Raw genomic sequence first — 19,411 nt, 5'->3', positions numbered from 1 at the left:
GATGAAAGTTGAGACTTCGCTGAGCACTGTAGCTCACACCTGTAATTGCAGCACTTTGAGAGGCCAAAGCAGGCAGATTGTTGACCCCAGAAGTTTGAGACCAGCTTGGGCAACATAGTGAGACCCCATCTCTATTAAAAATAAAAAACAGATAGCTGGGTGTGGTGGTGCATGCACCTGTAGTCCCAGCTACTTGGGAGGCTGAAGTAGGAGGATTACTTGAGCCCAGGACGTTGAGGCTGCAGTGAACTATGATCATGCCAGTGCTGCACTCCAGCCTGAGTGACAGAACTACAGCCTGTCTCAAAAAAACAAAACAAAACAAAAACAAAAACAAAAAAAAACACACACAAAAAAAGAACTTGCCCTTAACAGAAAGAAATACAATATGGTCACTTTTTTTTTTTTTTTGAGACGGAGTCTCGCTCTGTCGCCCAGGCTGGAGTGCAGTGGCCGGATCTCAGCTCACTGCAAGCTCCGCCTCCCGGGTTCACGCCATTCTCCTGCCTCAGCCTCCTGAGTAGCTGGGACTACAGGCGCCCACCACCTCGCCCGGCTAGTTTGTATTTTTTTAGTAGAGACGGGGTTTCACCGTATTAGCCAGGATGGTCTCGATCTCCCGACCTCGTGATCCGCCCGTCTCGGCCTCCCAAAGTGCTGGGATTACAGGCTTGAGCCACCGCGCCCGGCCAATATGGTCACTTTTACACATGGAAGACAATAAGAGAAATCATGCCCTAGGGAGAGAGGCTATGTGCTGGGTGTTAAGGAGGAAAGAGAAACAAGTCAGATCTGGTCTGTGTGGGCACCTTGGATGCAGGGCAGGAGTTGACACTAGCAGGATAGAAAGACATGGAATAATGGTCTCTCCTTCATCCTTATACGTAAGGATGCCTACCTGCTCCTTGGAGAGGCAAGGCCAACAAAGTGAGTGGTAGGGAGTGGTGCTTGGGCCATGGCCAGTGTGGCATGGGGGTTAAGTGCTCCAGAGTTGTGATTTAGCAGGCTAGGTTTGAAACCTGACTCATCTGCTTACGGGCTATGTGATCTGAAGCAATTTACCTACCTCTCTGAACCTCAGCTTCTTAAAATAGGAAATGAAGATCATAATATCTTCCCTACATAAAACCCTCAGCGAGGTATTCCAAAACTATCATTATTAGGCCAAGCGAATGCTTCAAAAGGAAAACAAAACTAAACTAAACTAACATTAAATCTAAGCATTTGTTATCTACAATGTTTGCCATGCTAGCTAAAATCTGGAAAGAACCCATCCAATAATTCATGAAGAGTCAAAACCATTTACCTATTTGATAAAATACGTTACAGCTATTATATATATATATATTTTATTTATTTATTTATTTTGAGACGGAGTTTGGCTCTTATTGCCCAGGCTGGAGTGCAATGGCGTGATCTTGGCTCACTGAATCTCCCCCGCCCTGGGTTCAAGCGATTGTCCTGCCTCAGTCTCCCAAGTAGCTGGGATTATAGGCACATGCCACCAGGCCCAGCTAATTTTTTGTATTTTTAGTAGAGACAGGATTTCACCATGTTGGCCAGGCTGGTCTCAAACTCCAGACCTCAGGTGACCCACCCGCCTCGGCCTCCCAAAGTGTTGGGATTATAGGCGTAAGCCACTGTGCCTGGCCTACAGCTATTAAATATTTTAACAATAAAAACTATGTAGCAATAGGTGTGCTGGATGACTCTGAAAGACAGAAGACATGGGAGACATGGTCACTGGGCAATGGAGTTAGAGTCTCAAATATTTAACAATGCAAGGTGTCATAGGATTAACAGTTAAAGTAAGTGGTACAGAACAGGAGTAATTTATAAACTTGGGTATGACCTGGTGGCCTGGATAGGTCAAGAAAGAGTTATGGAGCAGGACAAATTGAGCTGGGCCTGGAAATTGGATAGAATTTGTGTCAAGTATGAAAGGCCATTTCATGTGGAGGACACAGAAGGAAGCTCCATTATGTGGAGAGAGGATACTCAGAGAACAGCCAGGAGACTGGACTGGCTCAAGCAGAGGTTATACGCCAGGACAAAGTCATAAACTGAGGCCAAAGTCATGGAGAACACTGAATGCCATGCTGAATAGTCTGAACTTTATGCTATAAGCCTTTTGAACGAAAGAAAGCAACATTTGAAGACAAACTGGAAGCATGGGACACTGCTGAAAAGCAGTCATCCCTCACACGGAGATGAGGGTCTGAGCTTTGGGAACAAGTGTAAGAACCAGAAACAAGGGTCTGATACATGAAATATTTAGGATGTTGTACCATTTTCTTCTTTTGTTCTTCTAACTCACATGGCTTTTCCTTACCCCCTTTCCATCTGTTTTTCAAGTTATTCTCTTTCTGAACTGCTATGGGCTACCAATTTTGGCTGCCCTAGAGCTCTCATCAGTTCCTCCCATTCCCTTAACAGGTGCCAGGTCTCATCTCCAGGCCTTGCCTCTAGGCCAGGCAGCGTGGAAGGAAGCATTTGCTGCAACGCAGTATGACCAGGACCCAGAAGGGAAAGATCTTTCTCCCCCATTGCTTCTATCAGTCACTGCCCCCACGGCTGGGATGGGGCATGATTTTAAACTACTCAAAACTGAAAGGCAAGCAGGAGTGTGCCTCTGTCTCCAATGTGCCTATGGTCTTCTCCAGCTCACAGTACTGTCTACACCGCAAGAGCCAATATTTGAAAATGGCTGCTGCAAACCTCAGCTTCTCTCAGGAGGTGGTGTGGCAGCGAGGACTGCCCAGCATTCCTTATAGCCAGTACAGCTTTGACCACCTCTACAACACCAATGACATCATCCATACTCCCCAGATCAGGAAGGCCCAGCCTCGGAAACCTGTTCGCCTCAAGTTCCTGAGTTCCTCAAGTCTCTTAACAGGAGACACCTCCCTGGCTGTGAAGACAGAAAGCTCTGCCAATCCTGAAAAGAAGCTGAAGAAATCAAAGCCAGCCAGCACCGTCCGGGAAGCACCCCGCCCTCTCATCCATCATCCCTGCATGCATCCAGATATGCTGGGTCGGCCACCTTCTCCAGATGTGAACCTGGAGGAAAGAGAAGCCTGGCTTCCGCCTCCTGAGAAGGAGGCCAGAGCGTGGGAGGACACTGTGCTGGAAAAGCTGAACAAGCGCACAGCCCGATGGATTCAGAATAAGCGTCCTCAAAGGCCTGGGGCATCCCCCAGCAAGTGGCAGAGCTTCCTGCGACAGCAGTACGACTGGAGTCACATCCGGGATGAACTTACCTCTGCCAGCGACCTGGAGCTCCTGAAACAGCTGGAGGCAGAAGAGGCAGCAGAGTTTGAGGATCAAAGTGTCATCCTGCCCCCACAGGAAAAGAAGAAACCAGAGCTGCTGCTTCCTGTTTACTACAGGTATACTGGCCAGGGCCTCAAGTGCACCCTTGATAATCCCTGACTCCCCTTCAGGGACTCCCAGGGGGACTCACACTCCCGATTTTAGAATGCACTCTCATCAATTTCATGTTCTCCACCACCGGCCTGCTCTCTGAGAGCTCTGCAAAGTAAGGTTTCTCAGTCTGCACTGCTGACATTCTGGGTTGGATAATTTTTGTTGTGGGAACCGCCCTGTTCATTATGGGATGCCAGCAGCATCCCTGGCTCATACCCACCAGAGCACAACCTCCTGAGACAACCAAAGATGTCTCAGACACTGCCAAATGTCTCCAAGAGAGACAAAGTCATTCCCAGCTGGGAACCACTGCTCTTAAAGGGATTGGTTCTCAACCTTCTCCAGCAGACTTTGCCATCAGACTGCTGGTGTAGTTACCAACCAAGTGCTCCCAGAAATGTATCCTTGGTGGATTGAGGAAGGCAGGAACCTCATAGCACTGAGGTTTGGTCCTGCCTCACTCTGAATAAGGAACCAGTGTGTCACTGACTCAAACACTGACTAGCTGCAGGACAGAGAACCAGACAACCTGAGAGAAGATGACGACTACATGTTTCTTAGATTGCTTCCACCTCATTTATAGCTAGAGGAAACACCGGAGCTATTACACTATCCCTGATTTCCAAGAGTGAACGAAAAATCAGTGGAAATCCATTTATTTATTCATTTATTGGACAAATATAAATTATGTTCTTGCTACTTTCCAGGTACTCTGCAAAGTGCTGGGAATACAATGTAAAAGCAATAGACACAGACATGTACCTTTAAGGAGCTTACAGCCTGTTCACCACCAGGTAGATGGACATTAAATAACCACACACAGAATAGACAGAGTGAGATGACGAAGGAGGTAGGATCCTTTCCCCAAGGCCATGCCGCCTCTAAGGGTATGAATGTTTAAAAAGGGTTATGCTGGAGCACAGCCACTCTGCCATGCTGCTTGGTGGATGCAGAAGGTGTGGATCCTTCAGGAACCAGGCAGGGCGGCTGTAGACAAGCCCTTCTGACAGCTCCACATTCAACTGGCACCATGGCGACAAGGCTAAAAGTTAAACATTGGTGTTCTGCGATGCTCACGTGTATAGGAGCGGAGCTTAAAGAGGAAAGGGAACAAGCTGTGGATTTAATGGAAAGGGGCATCCACCTCCTACTCTTTCCCCCTTTTCCCTCCTTTCTCACCCCTGCCAAGATTGCCCAGTTACTTCCAACAAGCAGAGACAGTTGAAATCATACCTGACAACAAGACCACTGAGGATATCCATGAAAAGAGGAGCCTCTCCCAGCCCCAAACCCAGAGCCACTTTCGCCAGGTGACTCCCCGAGCTGGAAAGTTTGCCTACTGCACAGATAACACCTTTGAACAGGAGATTTACTTTGGTAATAGAGCTGGGCCCCTGTGGTAGGGGCACAGGGGGACATGGGCCAGGGAGGTGGAAGATCGCTGGGGGTTGGAAACAGTTGTGGGTATGGAGAGGCCCTGGATGACCCAGATTTTCATGTCATGACCCACACCCACACCAGCACAGGAGTCGGGTCGGGGAGTGATAGCTAATAGGGAGGGCACTGCTGTCTCTCCCTGCTTTCTCTATCCCTCCATCTTACTGAAGAGGCAACGAAGGGTGGAACTGTAAAGTAGGCAAGACTTTGGGAACAATCCATCTCTTCTCTGTCCACCCTTCTCCCTTCTCTCACTTCGAGATATGATCCCACCAGGTGCGATGTTGGGAAAAAATCAGGGCTTTGGAGTCAGGCACATTTGAGTTTAAATCCTGGCTCAGTATTTTTTTAGTAAACTTCAGTAAATTACATAATTACTCTCAGCCACAAGTACCTTATTTGTGAAGTGATGTTAAGAAAAATGCACTTTGAGTAGAGTAGATGAGAAAGCATCCGTAATGCTTCTTGCCCAGTGTCTGTTTAAGGTGTTCAGTAAATGTTCGCCACCTTCTCCTTCGCTACTGCTGTCCCTTAGATGCCTGGGCTTCCGGGATACCCGATCTAGGTCTTTGTGTGCCTAGCTGTTTCTTCTTCCCAAGCCCCATCTTGTTCCTAAACTGCTGCAGCTGAAAGTCTTCTCAAAGTGTTTAACAAAATTACTCTAAGGTATTCATCACTGATGGGATTAATTAGGTGCCTCTTTTTTAGTATCTAGCTTTTCATAAGGGATAAGGCCTCTAAGTGGTTACATAGGTTCTTCTCTTTTCTTTTTCTTTTTTTATTTTTTGAGACAGAGTCTTGCTCTGTCGCCAGGCCGGAGTGCAGTGACACAATCTTGGCTCACTGCAACCTCTGCCTCCACCTCCCAAGTAGCTGGGATTATAAGTGCGCGTCACCACGCCCAGCTAATTTTTGTATTTTTAGTAGAGACGGATTTCACCATGTTGGCCAGAATGGTCGCAATCTCTTGACCTTGTGATCTGCCCTCCTCGGCCTCCCAAAGTGCTGGGATTACAGGCGTGAGCCACCGCTCCTGGCCGGTTCTTTTCTTATTTTTGAAATGGTTTCACTCCCACTGCCTAGGCTGGAGTGCAGTGGTGCTATCTCCACTGCAACCTCTACCTCTCAGGCTCAATTGATTCTCCTGCCTCAGCCTCCTGAGTAGCTGTACCCAGCTAATTTTTGTATTTTTGTAGAGATGGAGTCTTACAATGTTGCCTAGGCTGGTCTTGAACTCCTGACCATGTGATCCACCCACCTCGGCCTCCCAAAGTGCTGAGATTACAGGTGTGAGCCACCGCACCCAGCCACAGGTTCTGCCTTAGGAAGGAAAGCACCATCCTTGGCTCCTAGGCCTCTAATGAGGTGACTAGCTATGACATTTCTTTCTTTCTTTTTTCCCCACTGACACTACGGTGACTTATCACTGTGATATTTCCAAGCAATGGTCACCTTCAAGGGATGCCCCAGAGTATGGCAGTCATGGATCCCAGGGGCTTAGATTAGTGCAAATGGAAGTTGGGTCTGATCCTGGTGATTGGGAACCCGGGGAGAAAGGAAAGAGGGAGTTCACAGGAGACTCATTGTTTCTTTGTCTGTTCACAGATGAAGTCCAGATCATCCACCAGATTGGTGCAAAGAGAGACCAGATTGTCCTGGAAAACCTAAATCGGTACAATAAGCAGCTATCTAAGGTCTTCCCTGAAACTCCAGAAAAGTGGAGTGCCCAGGCAATTCCTGAAGCACGTAAGCAGGAAGCTAACAGGGAAGGCAGGGGTTAATAATGGGAATGGGGCTGCTTCCCATCATTACCCACTATTCATGTGCTAGAGTTCCCAGTTCATGGGCTGAAGCACCATTAGCATCTAGGCAATCCCCTTTCTACGTACTAAAAATAATCTCATGAAATTATAAAATACTAACTATAACTAGGAAGAGCCTCACAGGAACATACAATCATTTGAGATCTGATATAACTTAGGTATAACCAAGTGGTTTAGGGCCAATAGTTAGCAATAAGGCAGCTCCTATCTCAATGCTAACAGGGAAAGTGCAGCTAACGGGGAAAGTGCATCAAACTCCTGAGCCAGCATTCTGCCCTTTTCCCTGGGGCTGCCTTTACCCTCCCACTCCACACTCAGCCCACCCATACCTGAACTTTCACAAGTTCATCATTCTTCACTCTGTAAGACAAAGAGGGAAGAAGGTGGCCAAGAAATTAGCTTATGAAACAAAATGTGCACATCCTCCACAAGACTCCATTTCCCATAACTCTTTGCAGGATTACTGTTCAGATGGGCCCAGTGGTGTGCAGAAACTAACAGCAGTTGTCACCCCTTCTTTTTTTTTTTTTTTTCTTTTTTTGGAGACAGAGTCTTGCTCTGTCGCCCAGGCTGGAGTGCAGTGGCATGATCTCGGCTCACTGCAACCTCCATCTTCCTGGTTCAAGCAATTCCCCTGCCTCAGCCTCCAGAGTAGCTGGAATTACAGGTGCGTGCCACCACGCCTGGCTGACAGGGCTGCCTGGCCTCCTAGCTGTGCCTTTGCACCCACTTGGCAAGAAGTCCTTCCCTGGGCCCAGTCTACCCTTGGAGGCACAGGCACATTCTGCCCCGCCAGACAGCTGTGGATAGCCACAGGATTTCCACACAAGCTGGCTTTTTTTGTTTGTTTGTTTTTGAGACAAAGTCTCACTCTGTTGCCCAGGCTGGAGTGCAGTGGCGTGATCTTGGCTCACTGCAACCTCCATCTTCCTGGTTCAAGCAATTCCCCTGGCTCAGCCTCCAGAGTAGCTGAGACTATAGGCGCGCGCCACCATGCCCAGCTAATTTTTGTATTTTTAGTAGAGACGGGGTTCACCATGTTGGTCAGGATGGTCTCGGTCTCTTGACCTCGTGATCTGTCCACCTCGGCCTTCCAAAGTGCTAGGATTACAGGCGTGAGCCACTGTGCCCAGCCTCTTTTTCTTTTCTCCTTCCTTCCTTCCTTCCTTTCTTCCTTTCCTTCCTTCCTTCCTTTCCTTCTCCCTTTCCTTCCTTTCTCTCTGTCTCCCTCTCCTCTCCTGTCCTCTCCTCCCTCCCCCTCTCCCTCTCCCTCCCCTTCCCTCTCCCTCTTCTCTTCTTTTCTTGACAGGCTGAGCGCAGTGGTACAATCATGGCTCACTGCAGCCTTTACCTGCCTGAGTTCAAGCGATCCTTCCACCTCACTCTCCTGAGTAGCTGGAACTACAGGTGCATACCACTATACCCAGCAAATTTTTGTAGAGACAAGGTCTTACTGTGTTGCCCAGGCTGGTCTCAAACTTCTGGGCTCAAGTGATGCACCCTGTTCAGACTCCCAAAGTGTTGCAACTACAGGCATGAGCCACTCTCCCAGCCAGGGGATTCCTTTTCAATAACAGCTTTATTGGGCTTGAATTTACATACTATAAAATTAATCCTGTCAAACCATACAATTTGATGAGGCAGGCAGATCACTTGAGCCTAGCAGTTTAAGACTAGCCTAGGCAACAAGGTGAGACCCCGTCTCTACGAAAAAATACAAAAATTAGTGGGGCGTGGTGGCACACACCTGGAGTCCCAGGCACTCTCGAGGCTGATGCAGGAGGATCAGGGCATAGGGTCTCACTATGTTGCCCAGGCTGGTCTCAAACTCCTGGCCACAAGGGATCCTCCCACCTCAGCCTCCCAAATAAAGATCTGGGATTATAGGCACGAGCCACTGTGCCCCGCCAAGAGTCATTACTTTGTGTGCTCCCTTTAGATCAGCAGTCCTCAACCTTTTTGGCACTAGGGACTGGTTTTGGGGAAGACAACTTCTCCACAGACCAGCGGGGTGGGGATGGTTTCAAGATGAAACGGTTCCACCTCAGATCATCAGGCATTAGATTATCATAAAGGGTGCACAACCTAAATCCCTCACATGTGCAGTTCACAATAAGCTTCATGCTCCTATGTGACTCTAAGGCCACTGCTGATCTGACAGAAGGCAGAGCTCAGCGGTAATGCTTGCCTGCCCACCGCTCACCTCCTGTTGTGGTGGCCCGGTTACTTACAGGCCATGAACTGGTATAGGCCCATGGCCTGGGAGTTAGGGACCCCGGCTTTAGATGACTGTTGATGTGGAAGGTGGCTAGTGGATGTGTTTCTATCCATATATAACCCAAAGGACTGGAACTAAAGTAAATGTTGGCAGTTGTATTTTTTATTCCCATGGGGTTAAATATCAGAGATCTAAGACTTGCTCACCACAAATCCATTTTAACTCCTTGAGCAGAGGGATATAGGAGAAATGGGGTTAATTCAGCTATTTCTCACCTCTTCAGGAGGGATTTCAAGTCGGCTGAGAGAAGTCGGGGAGGGTCACATGGCAAAGTGTGAGCTGGCCTGTCAGAGGTGGTCCCACAGCTCCTAGTTGCACATACCCTACCTCACAAAGGAGGGAGGCCTCAGTAGAGTGGCTGAGTCCCCAGCACGTCCCAAGCTGGTGGGGACCATGTGGAGGAGATGCACTATATGGGCATCTTCGCTAAACTGCCCTGGAGTCTCACAGAAATCTTTTTTCTTTTTTCTTTTTTTTTTTTTTTTTCTTTTGAGATGGAGTCTCTCTTTGTCACCCAGGTTGGAGCACAATCTCAGCTCACTGCAACCTCTGCCTTCCCAGTTCGAGTGATTCTTCTGCTTCAGCCTCCAAGTAGCTGGGATTACAGGTGCCCGTCACCACGCCTGGCAAGTTTTTGTATTTTTAGTAGAGATGGGGTTTCACCATGTTGGTCAGGCTGGTCTCTAACTCCTGACCTCAAGTGATCCACCTGCTTTAGCCTCCCAAAGTGCTGGGATTACAGGCGTGAGCCACTGCACCACGCCTCACAGTACTCTTTTTACATTAGAAGAAGGAAATGTTATGCCTTCCTTGCTCAAAGGAAAGAATTGATTCAGAGCAAATCTAAACATGTTAAGAGTTGGAATGAAATCTTGGAAAAAACCAGGAATGGCTGATAGTGACTGATTAGAACATGAGACTAATAGGCAGTGTGAATAATGAATTTAGTATGTCTGGAAATGTTTTTATCATTTTCCCTTCCTCTTCTCCCTACAGCTTTTTTTCTGAGAAAGAGGCTTTCTAAATTTGACACCATGAAAAACATTAAGTTCAGAAAATGTAACTATAGCTTTTTTTTTTTTTTTTTTTTTTTTAAGAATGGAGTCTCGCTCTGTCATCCAGGCTGGAGTGCAGTGGCATGATCTTGGCTCACTGCAACCTCCGCCTCTCCGGTTCAAGCGATTCTCCTACCTCAGCCTCCCAAGTAGCTGGGACTATAAGCACATGCCACCACGCCCGGCTAATTTTTTGTATTTTAGTAGAGACAGGGTTTTCACTGTGTTAGCCAGGATGATCTCGATTTCCTGACCTCACGATCCACTCACCTCGGCCTCCCAAAGTGCAGGGATTACAGGCGTGAGCCACCGCGCCTGGCCAACTATAGCTTTTCTAACTATATTTAATATTTATGGTTTTTTCTGTTCTCAAATTTCTGTTGTCATGAGGAAAAACTCAGAGATGTTAAAATCTTTAAATTTTCACAGCTTATAGCACCATTACTCTCCCCAAATTAAAAACATTAAAAGGAAAACTTAATACTTTAGAAATAATGGCCAATGACACTAAATTGCAATGTATCAAATATTGAATTTTATGAGCAAATCTCATTACGTATAAACATATTTATGTTCCTAAAGATTTAGGTTCCTAAAGATAACCCTTAAACTCATAAAAAGGTTTGTAGATATCTCAATTTCCCCCCACAAATCTCTCGCCCCCATCATCATCATGGCTTACCATGTCTGTAGTCAGGACTTTCCATAATTCCCTGTGTGTTTGTACTCAGTTCCCCATATAATTATGGGGAAATTCACTCTTGAGGGTTTTGCTTTGGTATTAGTCAGGAATGAGAATAGGATGCAAGCTGGGGCCACTGTGTGGCAGGGCCTAAGGCAGTGGGGTAAGAAGACCTCACACTGCCATGTTGCACAGCTTGCAGACCTGTGCAAGGAGCCCTGCGCTGGACTGCTTTGCCCACGCCCGCCAAGGATATTCTGCAGCAGGTGGGTGAGGAGGATGTGCCTATTAAGACCAGGAGATTGAAGAAGCAGGCAAAATCACTGCAGGAGGATGTGACCTGGGAACTGGTGGTCCTGCGGAGGATGCTGAAGGAATGGAAGACTGCCTGGGCTCTGAGTGAGTGAAGGGAGGTCCTGAGATACTGTATGTTTGTGAGAAGTGGTTCTCATCTGGGACTAGGCTTTCTCAGTCTTTGAAAAATCCATCCCTCCTTTGTGAAATGTAAAAATCTGGTTCACACATTGGGTGTTAGATGAACTTCAGTTGACATATATCTGGGTGCTTTTTGCATGGGTGGGTATTACTTCAGTAATTTGTAGAAACTCATTACACTGAAGACTCTTCAGAGGCAGGGATCCTATCTTTTTTTTTTTTTTTTTTTTTGAGACAGAGTTTCACTCTTGTTGCCTCGGCTGGAGTGCAATGGTGGGATCTCAGTTTACTGAAACCTCGGCTTCCTGAGTTCAAGTGATTCTCCTGCCTCAGCCTCCTGAGTAGCTAGGATTATAGGCACCTACCACCACGCTTGCTTAACTTTTTGTATTTTTAGTAGAGATGGGGTTTCACCATGTTGGCCAGACTGGTCTCGAACTCCTGACCTCAGGTGATCTGCCTGCCTTGGCCACCGCGCCAGCCCTTTTTTTTTTTTCCAAGATGGAATTTCACTCTGTCTCCCAGGCTGGAGTGCAATGGCACTTGATTTTGGCTCACTGCAACCTCTACCTCCCAGGTTCAAGCGATTCTCCTGCCTCAGCCTCCCGAGTAGCTGGGACTATGGGCATGTGCCACGATGTCTGGCTAATTTCTGTATTTTTAGTAGAAACAGGGTTTCACTATGTTGGCCAGGCTGGTCTCGAACTCCTGACTTCAGGTGATCTCCTGGCTTTGGCCTCCCAAAGTGCTGGGATTACAAGCGTAAGCCACTACACCCAGGCGACCCTATCTTATTGATTTCCAAACTTTATGTAAATGATGCATGAAGGGAAGAACAAAATATGCTGTCCAACCGTTGTCCATGTTGTCGTTGACTGTGGTATCAGTAACCCCTCTCCAAAATTCATTCGTAGAGTTGGGGCTATCCTATACTTACTTTGCCTTCAAAGATAGGAGAGTAGAAGTCTGAGTGCCTGGGACAAAGTAATGGTCTGGCAAGGACTGTTGAAAGCTATGGTATTTGAGAACTCAACAGCTGTTGGCTTTCAGAACATGATAGACAAGTTTAGTTAGTGCAGGAAAAAGAGAGGCGATCCATTAGGTAAACTGGATCAGATAAACAACAACAAAAAAGACTGAAGGAAGCACCTACAGATAGTAGGAGCTTTGAAATAAAAGTCTGATACCTGCCAAAAGAGTAGTTAGCAACTAAAATGAAGAAGATGTCGAAAGCCAAATGGAAGTGCCCTCAAAGACAAAGAACCTAATGAAAACCACAATAATTAACACTCATTGAACCTTCATTATCTTGTCAGGCATTTTGCTAAACACTTTGTCTAGTTAACTCATTTAACACTAAGAGTAACTCAATATGTGGATTCTAGTATTATGCCCGTATTACAAATAAGAAATCTCAGGCTCAGGGTTAAGTAACTTATCCACAGTCACACAGCTAATAACTGCGATCCCAAACCAGGTATGTCTGAAAACAAAGTACCCTTAACTACTTTGTTTTATTGTCCCTTTTATTTCCCAGATGGTTACAACAAAAACTTATTTAACGAAAGCGAGATAGATACGATGGGGTTGGGAGAAGTTTTATCTGGGAACTTACCTGAAGAGGGTACAAGGATCATCAGAGAAATAACTCCCTAAAGACCCCATCTCTGGGCCCTTTATTCTTCTGACCTAATGTTTTGCTTGAATTATTCTGGGTGAAGGGCAGACTTCTTGTCACCTGCCTGCAGCACAATATCTAATCCTAACTAGGTGGTTCTCTTTTCATTTCCCTCACTGTGGCTCAGTCATAGAGTGGCACCATGAGACAGTGGAGAACCTGCTTCGGAGCTTGGGAGACCTGCATGATGACGTTCGGATCCAAGCTATCACCACATGTGCCACAGCTGCTTTGGAACGGCCCCGGATTGCCACCAGCCAGAGGGACTCAGGTGAGAGCTAAAGCTGAACTGCTTGAGAACATAAGCAACTCATAAAGCCATGGAACATCTGGACTGGTAGGGACCCAGGGCTGATCTGAGATTATTTTACAAATGTGGAAACCAAGACTCAGAGACTGGCCTATATATACATGCTTATCAGCAATAGACATGAGATTAAAATTCCAGACTTCTAGTCCAGTAATTTTTGAACTACATTTCATCACCTTTTGTTTGCTCAGTGGCCTGCAGGGAAGTTAACATTTCCCACCTTGAAGATCCCATTCTTTCCTTTTGTTGGTAGAGACTGTGTCTTGCTATGTTGACCAGGCTAGTCTTGAACTCATGGCCTCAAGTAATCCTCCCACCTCAACCTCCCAAACTGCTGGGGTTACAGGCATAAGCCACTGTGCCCAGCCAAGATCCCATGCTTTATTGATTGACTGATTGATTGATTGATTGATTTAGAGACAGAGTCTTGCTCTGTCGCCCAGGCTGGAGTGCAGTGGCGCCATCTCTGCTCACTGCAACCTCCGCCTCCCAGGTTCAAGCAATTCTCCTGCCTTAGTCTCCCGAGTAGCTGGGACTACAGGCATATGCCACCATGCCTGGCTAATTTTTTTGTATTTTTAGTAGAGACAGGGTTTCACCAGGTTGGCCAGGCTGGTCTTGAACTCCTAACCTCAAGTGACCCACACACCTCAGCCTCCCAAAGTGCTGGGATTACAGGCATGAGCCACCGCGCCTGACAAAATCTTAAAATATGATTCATGGGCTCAGCTGTGCCATTCCTTGGGCAGTTAGCTAACCTCTCTGAGCTTCAACTTCCTTATCTATAAAATGAGAGTAGTGGCAAAGGGATAACAAACCTTTCCCCTTCCTACTTGAGAATTTGAACTTCAGTTAAATGCCCACCTGTTCCCCTAAAAACCTGATAAGAACACCTTTATAGGCAACATTGGTTATGATATAAACCCTGATTGATAAATTACATTGGGACTGAGAAGAGTTATAAGTGAAATATAAATACTTGATAGGGACACTATAGTTTGGGCCTCCCTGGATACTATAACTTATAACAGGCCAGCCCTTTGTGGACCCTAGAATTGTGTCTATGGAATTTTTATAAGAGATATTAGTTCCTGTAAAGCATAATTTCACCCAGTGAATAAACAATATGTTCCTGTGCTGTCCCCAAGACTCTGTGGAATGCTCAAGACAGCCTTAAGAACTCCAGCCAAGGCCAGGCGTGGTGGCTCACACTTGTAATCCCAGCACTTCGGAAAGCCGAGGCAGGTGGATCACCTGAGGTCAAGAGTTCAAGACCAGCCTGGCCAACATGGTGAAACCTCGTCTCTACTAAAAGTACAAAAATTAGCCAGGCATGGTGACAGGTGCCTGTAGTCCCAGATACTCGGGAGGCTGAGGCAGAAGCATCGCCTGAACCCAGGAAGCAGAGGTTGCAGTGAGTCAAGATTGTGCCATTGCACTCCAGCCTGGGCAACAGAGCAAAAACTCTATCTCAAAAAACAACAACAACAACAAAACAAAAAACAAAAAAACACCACCAGCCAATAGGGATGCCTGATGCTGCTGCCCTGTTGACAAACTATGCTCCTGTCCCATATCCTTCTGGTGCCATGCATGGCCCATGACAGTCTTATGAACCTTAATGTTTAGTTGAACCAAAAAAGACTCCCTGGTGAGCTCTACGATACCTACCTTGCCTAATTCAACCAACATTGAAAGACAATGAGATAATCAATGTGAAAACACTATATTATAAAGCACTACCTAAATATAATTGTTCTTACAAATATAAAGGCTTGGCTGGGCGCAGGGGCTCACGCCTGTAATCCCAGCACTTTGGGAGGGCAAGGAAGGTGGATCACAAGGTCAGGAGATTGAGACCATGCTGGCTAACACCGTGAAACTCCGTCTCTACTAAACATACAAAAAATTAGCCGTGCGTGGTGGTGGGCGCCTGTAGTCCCAGCTACTTGGGAGGCTGAGGCAGGAGAATGGCGTGAACCCAGGAGGTGGAGCTTGCAGTGAGTGGAGATCACACCACTGCACTCCAGCCCAGGCGACAGAGCAAGACTCTGTCTCAAAAAATATATTAAATACATAAATAAATAAATATCTATATCTATCTGTCTATCTAAATAAAGGCTCATGGGGCAAATTGGTTGCTTTTAATCACTAAAACTAATGGTGTAGTTCACTGTAGCATAGCTGGAAACATTCTCCTTCAGCTTGAATATAGCTGTTTAGAGGCCAGATGATGAAGGACTGGGAACTGGCATACCAGCACAGAGTTGAGCTTTAACACCTTGAGCATAAAATCCTGCCCATCTCAAGGGCTCAGCTAAACTGTAATTATGTTATATAGCACTAAGCAACTGCAACCGGGACTGAGGTTGGCCACCACGTGGCTGTAGAAAGGAAGCTGTGTGTGAGAAAAGCAAAGGAGCTAGTACTCTCTTACCTGGCTCTTTTGATCACAGACCAGACCATCCAGGACTTGCCGGAGGTTCTACTGCCTGCCCTAGAGGCTGCTCTTTGTGACAAGAATGCCAATGTGCGGATGGCAGCAGCAATATGCCAATATGCCATACAGTCACATAATCCCCTTGCCCAGAACATCATGCAGACTGCCCTTCTGAAGGGTGAGTAACTCCGTTACTTCTGACTTGGAAATATGGGATAGACATCTCACTATCAGCTTTCCCAGTCCTTTCCTCTCCACTGTCATGCTCTGCAATGTCTGCTATATTGGGTTTAGATTTATGTCAGACCATTTGAAAATTAAGGCCAGACGCTGTCGCTCACACCTGTAATCCCAACACTTTGGGAGGCCAAGGTGAGAGGATCACCTGAGCATAGGAGTTCTAAACCAGCCTGAGCAATATAAGAAGACCCCATCTCTATAAAAAATTTTAAAATTAGCCAGGTGTGGTGGTGTGCTCCTGTAGACTCAGCTACCTAGGAGGCTGAGGCAGACCTATGTATACATGCTTATCAGAGTCAGCTTGAGCCCAGGGGGTTGAAGCTGCAGTAAGCCACGACGGTGCCACTGTACTCCAACCTGGGTGACAGAGCAAGACCCTGTCTCTTAAAAAAAAGGAAAAAAAGAAAATTTTTCTTTCTAGGTACTTTAACAAAACAGATATACTGCCACCAAGTGGTAGCTGGACTAAATTTTTTTTTTTTTTTCTAGACAGAGTTTCACTCTTGTTGCCCAGGCTGGATGGAGTGCAATGGTGGGATCTTGGCTCACTGCAACCTCCACCTCCTGGGTTCAAGCAATTCTCCTGCCTCAGCCTCCCAAATAGCTGGGATTACAGGCGCGTGCCACCATGCCTGGCTGATTTTTGTATTTTTAGTAGAGATGGGGTTTCACCATGTTGGCCAGGCTGGTCTTGAACTCCTGACCTTAGGTGATCCGCCCACTTTGGCCTCCCAAAGTGTGGGGATTACAGGTGTTAGCCACCGTGCCCAGCCAATATGATTCTTCTAAATATGGTTTAAATAAGGAATTGTATTTCTAGACTGAGTGGGGTACAAGGAAGTGAGATATCAGGTGGCTAGCAGCCTTGGGTATCAATTCAAAGGCTGTTCTCTAGGGAGAAAACACATCACCATTCTGAACTCTTTTTCACCCAACTGTGGCAGGTAACAGTGTGGATAGCTGGGCTGCAGCTCAGTGCTTGGCTCTGGAAGGTACTGCCACTTACCCTGTCATTAAGAGGATCCTCCACCAGCTGTTTACAAAGAGGAATGAGGACACTGAGGAACAGTCTTATATCCTCCTGAGCCATCTGAGTGAGAAGACAGTATGTGTCCATTACTGGGTCAGAGAAAGAAACAGTTTTGGGGAGCAATTAGGTCTTTGAGGTCAGTGAATGTAAGCCATCTAACAGGCAGCTGGGGCCGGGGCAGTGGCTCATGCCTGTAATCCCAACACTTCAGGAGGCCGAGGCAGGTGGATCACTTGAGGTCAGGAGTTTGAGACCAGACTGGCCAACATGGGTGAAACCCCATATCTACTAAAAATACAAAAATTAGCCAGGTGCAATGGTACACACCTGTAGTCCCAGCTATTTAGGAGGCTGAAGCATGAGAATCGCTTGAGCCTGGGAGGTGGAGGTTGCAGTGAGCTGAGATCACGCCACTACACTCTAGCCTAGGTGATAGAGCAAGATTCTGTCTCAAACAAATAAAATACAATAAAATGCAGCTGGGCTGGGCATTGTCACTCACACCTTTAATCCCAGCACTTTGGGAGGCTGAGGTGGGAGTATCCCTTCGGTCCAGGAGTTCAAGAGCAGCCTGGGCAATATAGTGAGACTCTGTCTCTACAAAAAAAGAAATAAAATTAGTCAGGCATGGTGGTGTGTGCCTGTAATCCTAGCTACTCAGGAGGCTGAGGTGGGAGGATCACTTGAGCCTGGCAGGTTGAGGCTGCAGCGAGCTGAGATTACACCACTGTACTCCATTCTGAGCGACAGAGCAGGACCCTGTCTCAAAAAATTAATTTTTTTTTGTTTGTTTTTTTGAGACGGAGTCTGGCTCTGTCACCCAGGCTGGAGTGCAGTGGCCGGATCTCAGCTCACTGCAAGCTTCGCCTCCCGGGTTTACGCCATTCTCCTGCCTCAGCCTCCCGAGTAGCTGGGACTACAGGCGCCCGCCACCTCGCCCGGCTAGTTTTTTGTATTCTTTAGTAGAGACGGTGTTTCACTATGTTAGCCAGGATGGTCTCGATCTCCTGACCTTGTGATCCGCCCGTCTCGGCCTCCCAAAGTGCTGGGATTACAGGCTTGAGCCACCGCGCCCGGCCAAAAAATTAATTAAACAATTAGTTAATTAGATAAAATGCAGTCGGTTGGGTTGATGATCTCAAGCATAAGGTAGAATAAGCATGAGTAAAGCTGGGTGTAGAGGTATATACAAGGGGAAGTCACAACAGTTAGCTGAGAGAAAAGTCAGAATTAGGTTGCAAATGATCTCTATTTGCATATGCAAGAAGAGTTGTGACATGTAGAATTTGCTTCTGCTAGAAGTTTACCATTGAAAACTGCAGAGACCTACATTTGTGTTTAGTTACTTTCAATAGTAATGTGAAAGTCATAAGCTTGAGGTATATAAAAATCATTTTAGTAGTAAAAACAAAGTCAGGAAAGGAAGGTCCCAGTTTTCTGTTTAGGTTATTAAATTTGTATTTTATTCCCCAATTTATGATCCCAGAGTCAGTTGGCTGAGACGGAAACATGCCCCATCTCTTGTGAGTCCACTGGTGACATTAATTATGCAGGATGCCATGTCAGAATGTACTTCAAGGTTCTAGTATCTCTAAAAGTGATTGTGAATATCCATACAAGTCTTCCATTTCCTCAGACCCTGATACACACCATGCTTGCTGTGGAGCTGAACAGCTGTCAATGGAAGAACCGGATTGTGGCCTGCCAGGTTTTCTCCCGGATCAGTGGAAAAGTCTGCTTGGTAAACCTCTTTCTTTTCCTCCAGGACAGAAAGCCTAAAAGAGGCTGAGCTACAGAGGCCTTCTACTTTTTGCTGCTATGTAGTATCCCATTCTTACCAAACAGATCTCTGTTCCCACATCACTACTTCTTACTTCTAGCCCAGAATTATCTTCAAATGCCAGCATGTCTGTCTAGAAGCCAATGCTTCTCAGTGCAGTGCTGGTCCACAAACTGCTGGTAACTGATCCACAATGAAATAGCACAAAAACTGACAGGAGATTAGAAACGTTTATAGTAGGCTGAGTGTGGTGGCTCACATCTGTAATCCCAGCACTTGGGGAGGCCAAGGCGGGGGGATCACGAGGTCAGGAGCTTGAGACAAGCCTGACCAACATGGTGAAAACTCCATCTCTACTAAAAATACAAAAAGTAGCTGGGTGTGGTGGTGGGCGCCTATAATCCCAGCTACTCGGGAGGCTGAGGCAGGAGAAATGCTTGAACCCAGGAGGCTGAGGTTGCAGTGAGCCAAGATCTCACCACTGCACTCTAGCCTGGGTGACAGAGGGAGACTCCATCTCAAAAAAAAAAAAAAAGAAAAGAAAGAAAGAAACGTTTACAGTAATTTGATATTGCCTCAATATCAACAGACTTTATCAGTCAATGGCGTATTTTCCTCCCCCCAAAATTGGTTCTTCATCAAAGATCATTCGAGAAGCACTGACTTAAACTACCCAAAAACCCATCTAAATGAGTGTCTGTGGTGGTTCTCTGAGTGTTTGGCACACACATATAAAACACAGTCCCGGCTGGGCGCGGTGGCTCACACCTGTAATCCCAGCACTTTGGGAGGCCAAG

The 19,411-nt window shown here is 46.6% G+C and overlaps 1 protein-coding gene across 3 annotated transcripts in view; it reads left to right on the top strand.

Moving 5' to 3' along the window:
• Positions 1–19,411, top strand: part of HEATR4 (HEAT repeat containing 4) — a 44,529-nt gene that overhangs the window by 13,325 nt on the left and 11,793 nt on the right. For all 3 annotated transcript variants that reach the window (XR_013396440.1, XM_077941388.1, XM_077941389.1), the window contains 8 exons: positions 2,437–3,389; positions 4,616–4,803; positions 6,469–6,609; positions 10,897–11,100; positions 12,942–13,085; positions 15,581–15,742; positions 16,749–16,909; positions 18,471–18,575. Coding sequence is in view for 2 of the 3 variants with exons in the window: in XM_077941388.1 (XP_077797514.1) it covers positions 2,509–3,389; positions 4,616–4,803; positions 6,469–6,609; positions 10,897–11,100; positions 12,942–13,085; positions 15,581–15,742; positions 16,749–16,909; positions 18,471–18,575 (1,986 nt within the window). In the remaining variant the exon portion in view is untranslated. The remainder of the gene's footprint in view (positions 1–2,436; positions 3,390–4,615; positions 4,804–6,468; positions 6,610–10,896; positions 11,101–12,941; positions 13,086–15,580; positions 15,743–16,748; positions 16,910–18,470; positions 18,576–19,411) is intronic.

The sequence above is a fragment of the Macaca mulatta genome, chromosome 7 (assembly GCF_049350105.2).
Source record: "Macaca mulatta isolate MMU2019108-1 chromosome 7, T2T-MMU8v2.0, whole genome shotgun sequence".
Taxonomy (NCBI): domain Eukaryota; kingdom Metazoa; phylum Chordata; class Mammalia; order Primates; family Cercopithecidae; genus Macaca; species Macaca mulatta.
Note: the sequence above shows the minus strand (reverse complement) of the source record. Positions and strands in the feature narration are given on the sequence as shown.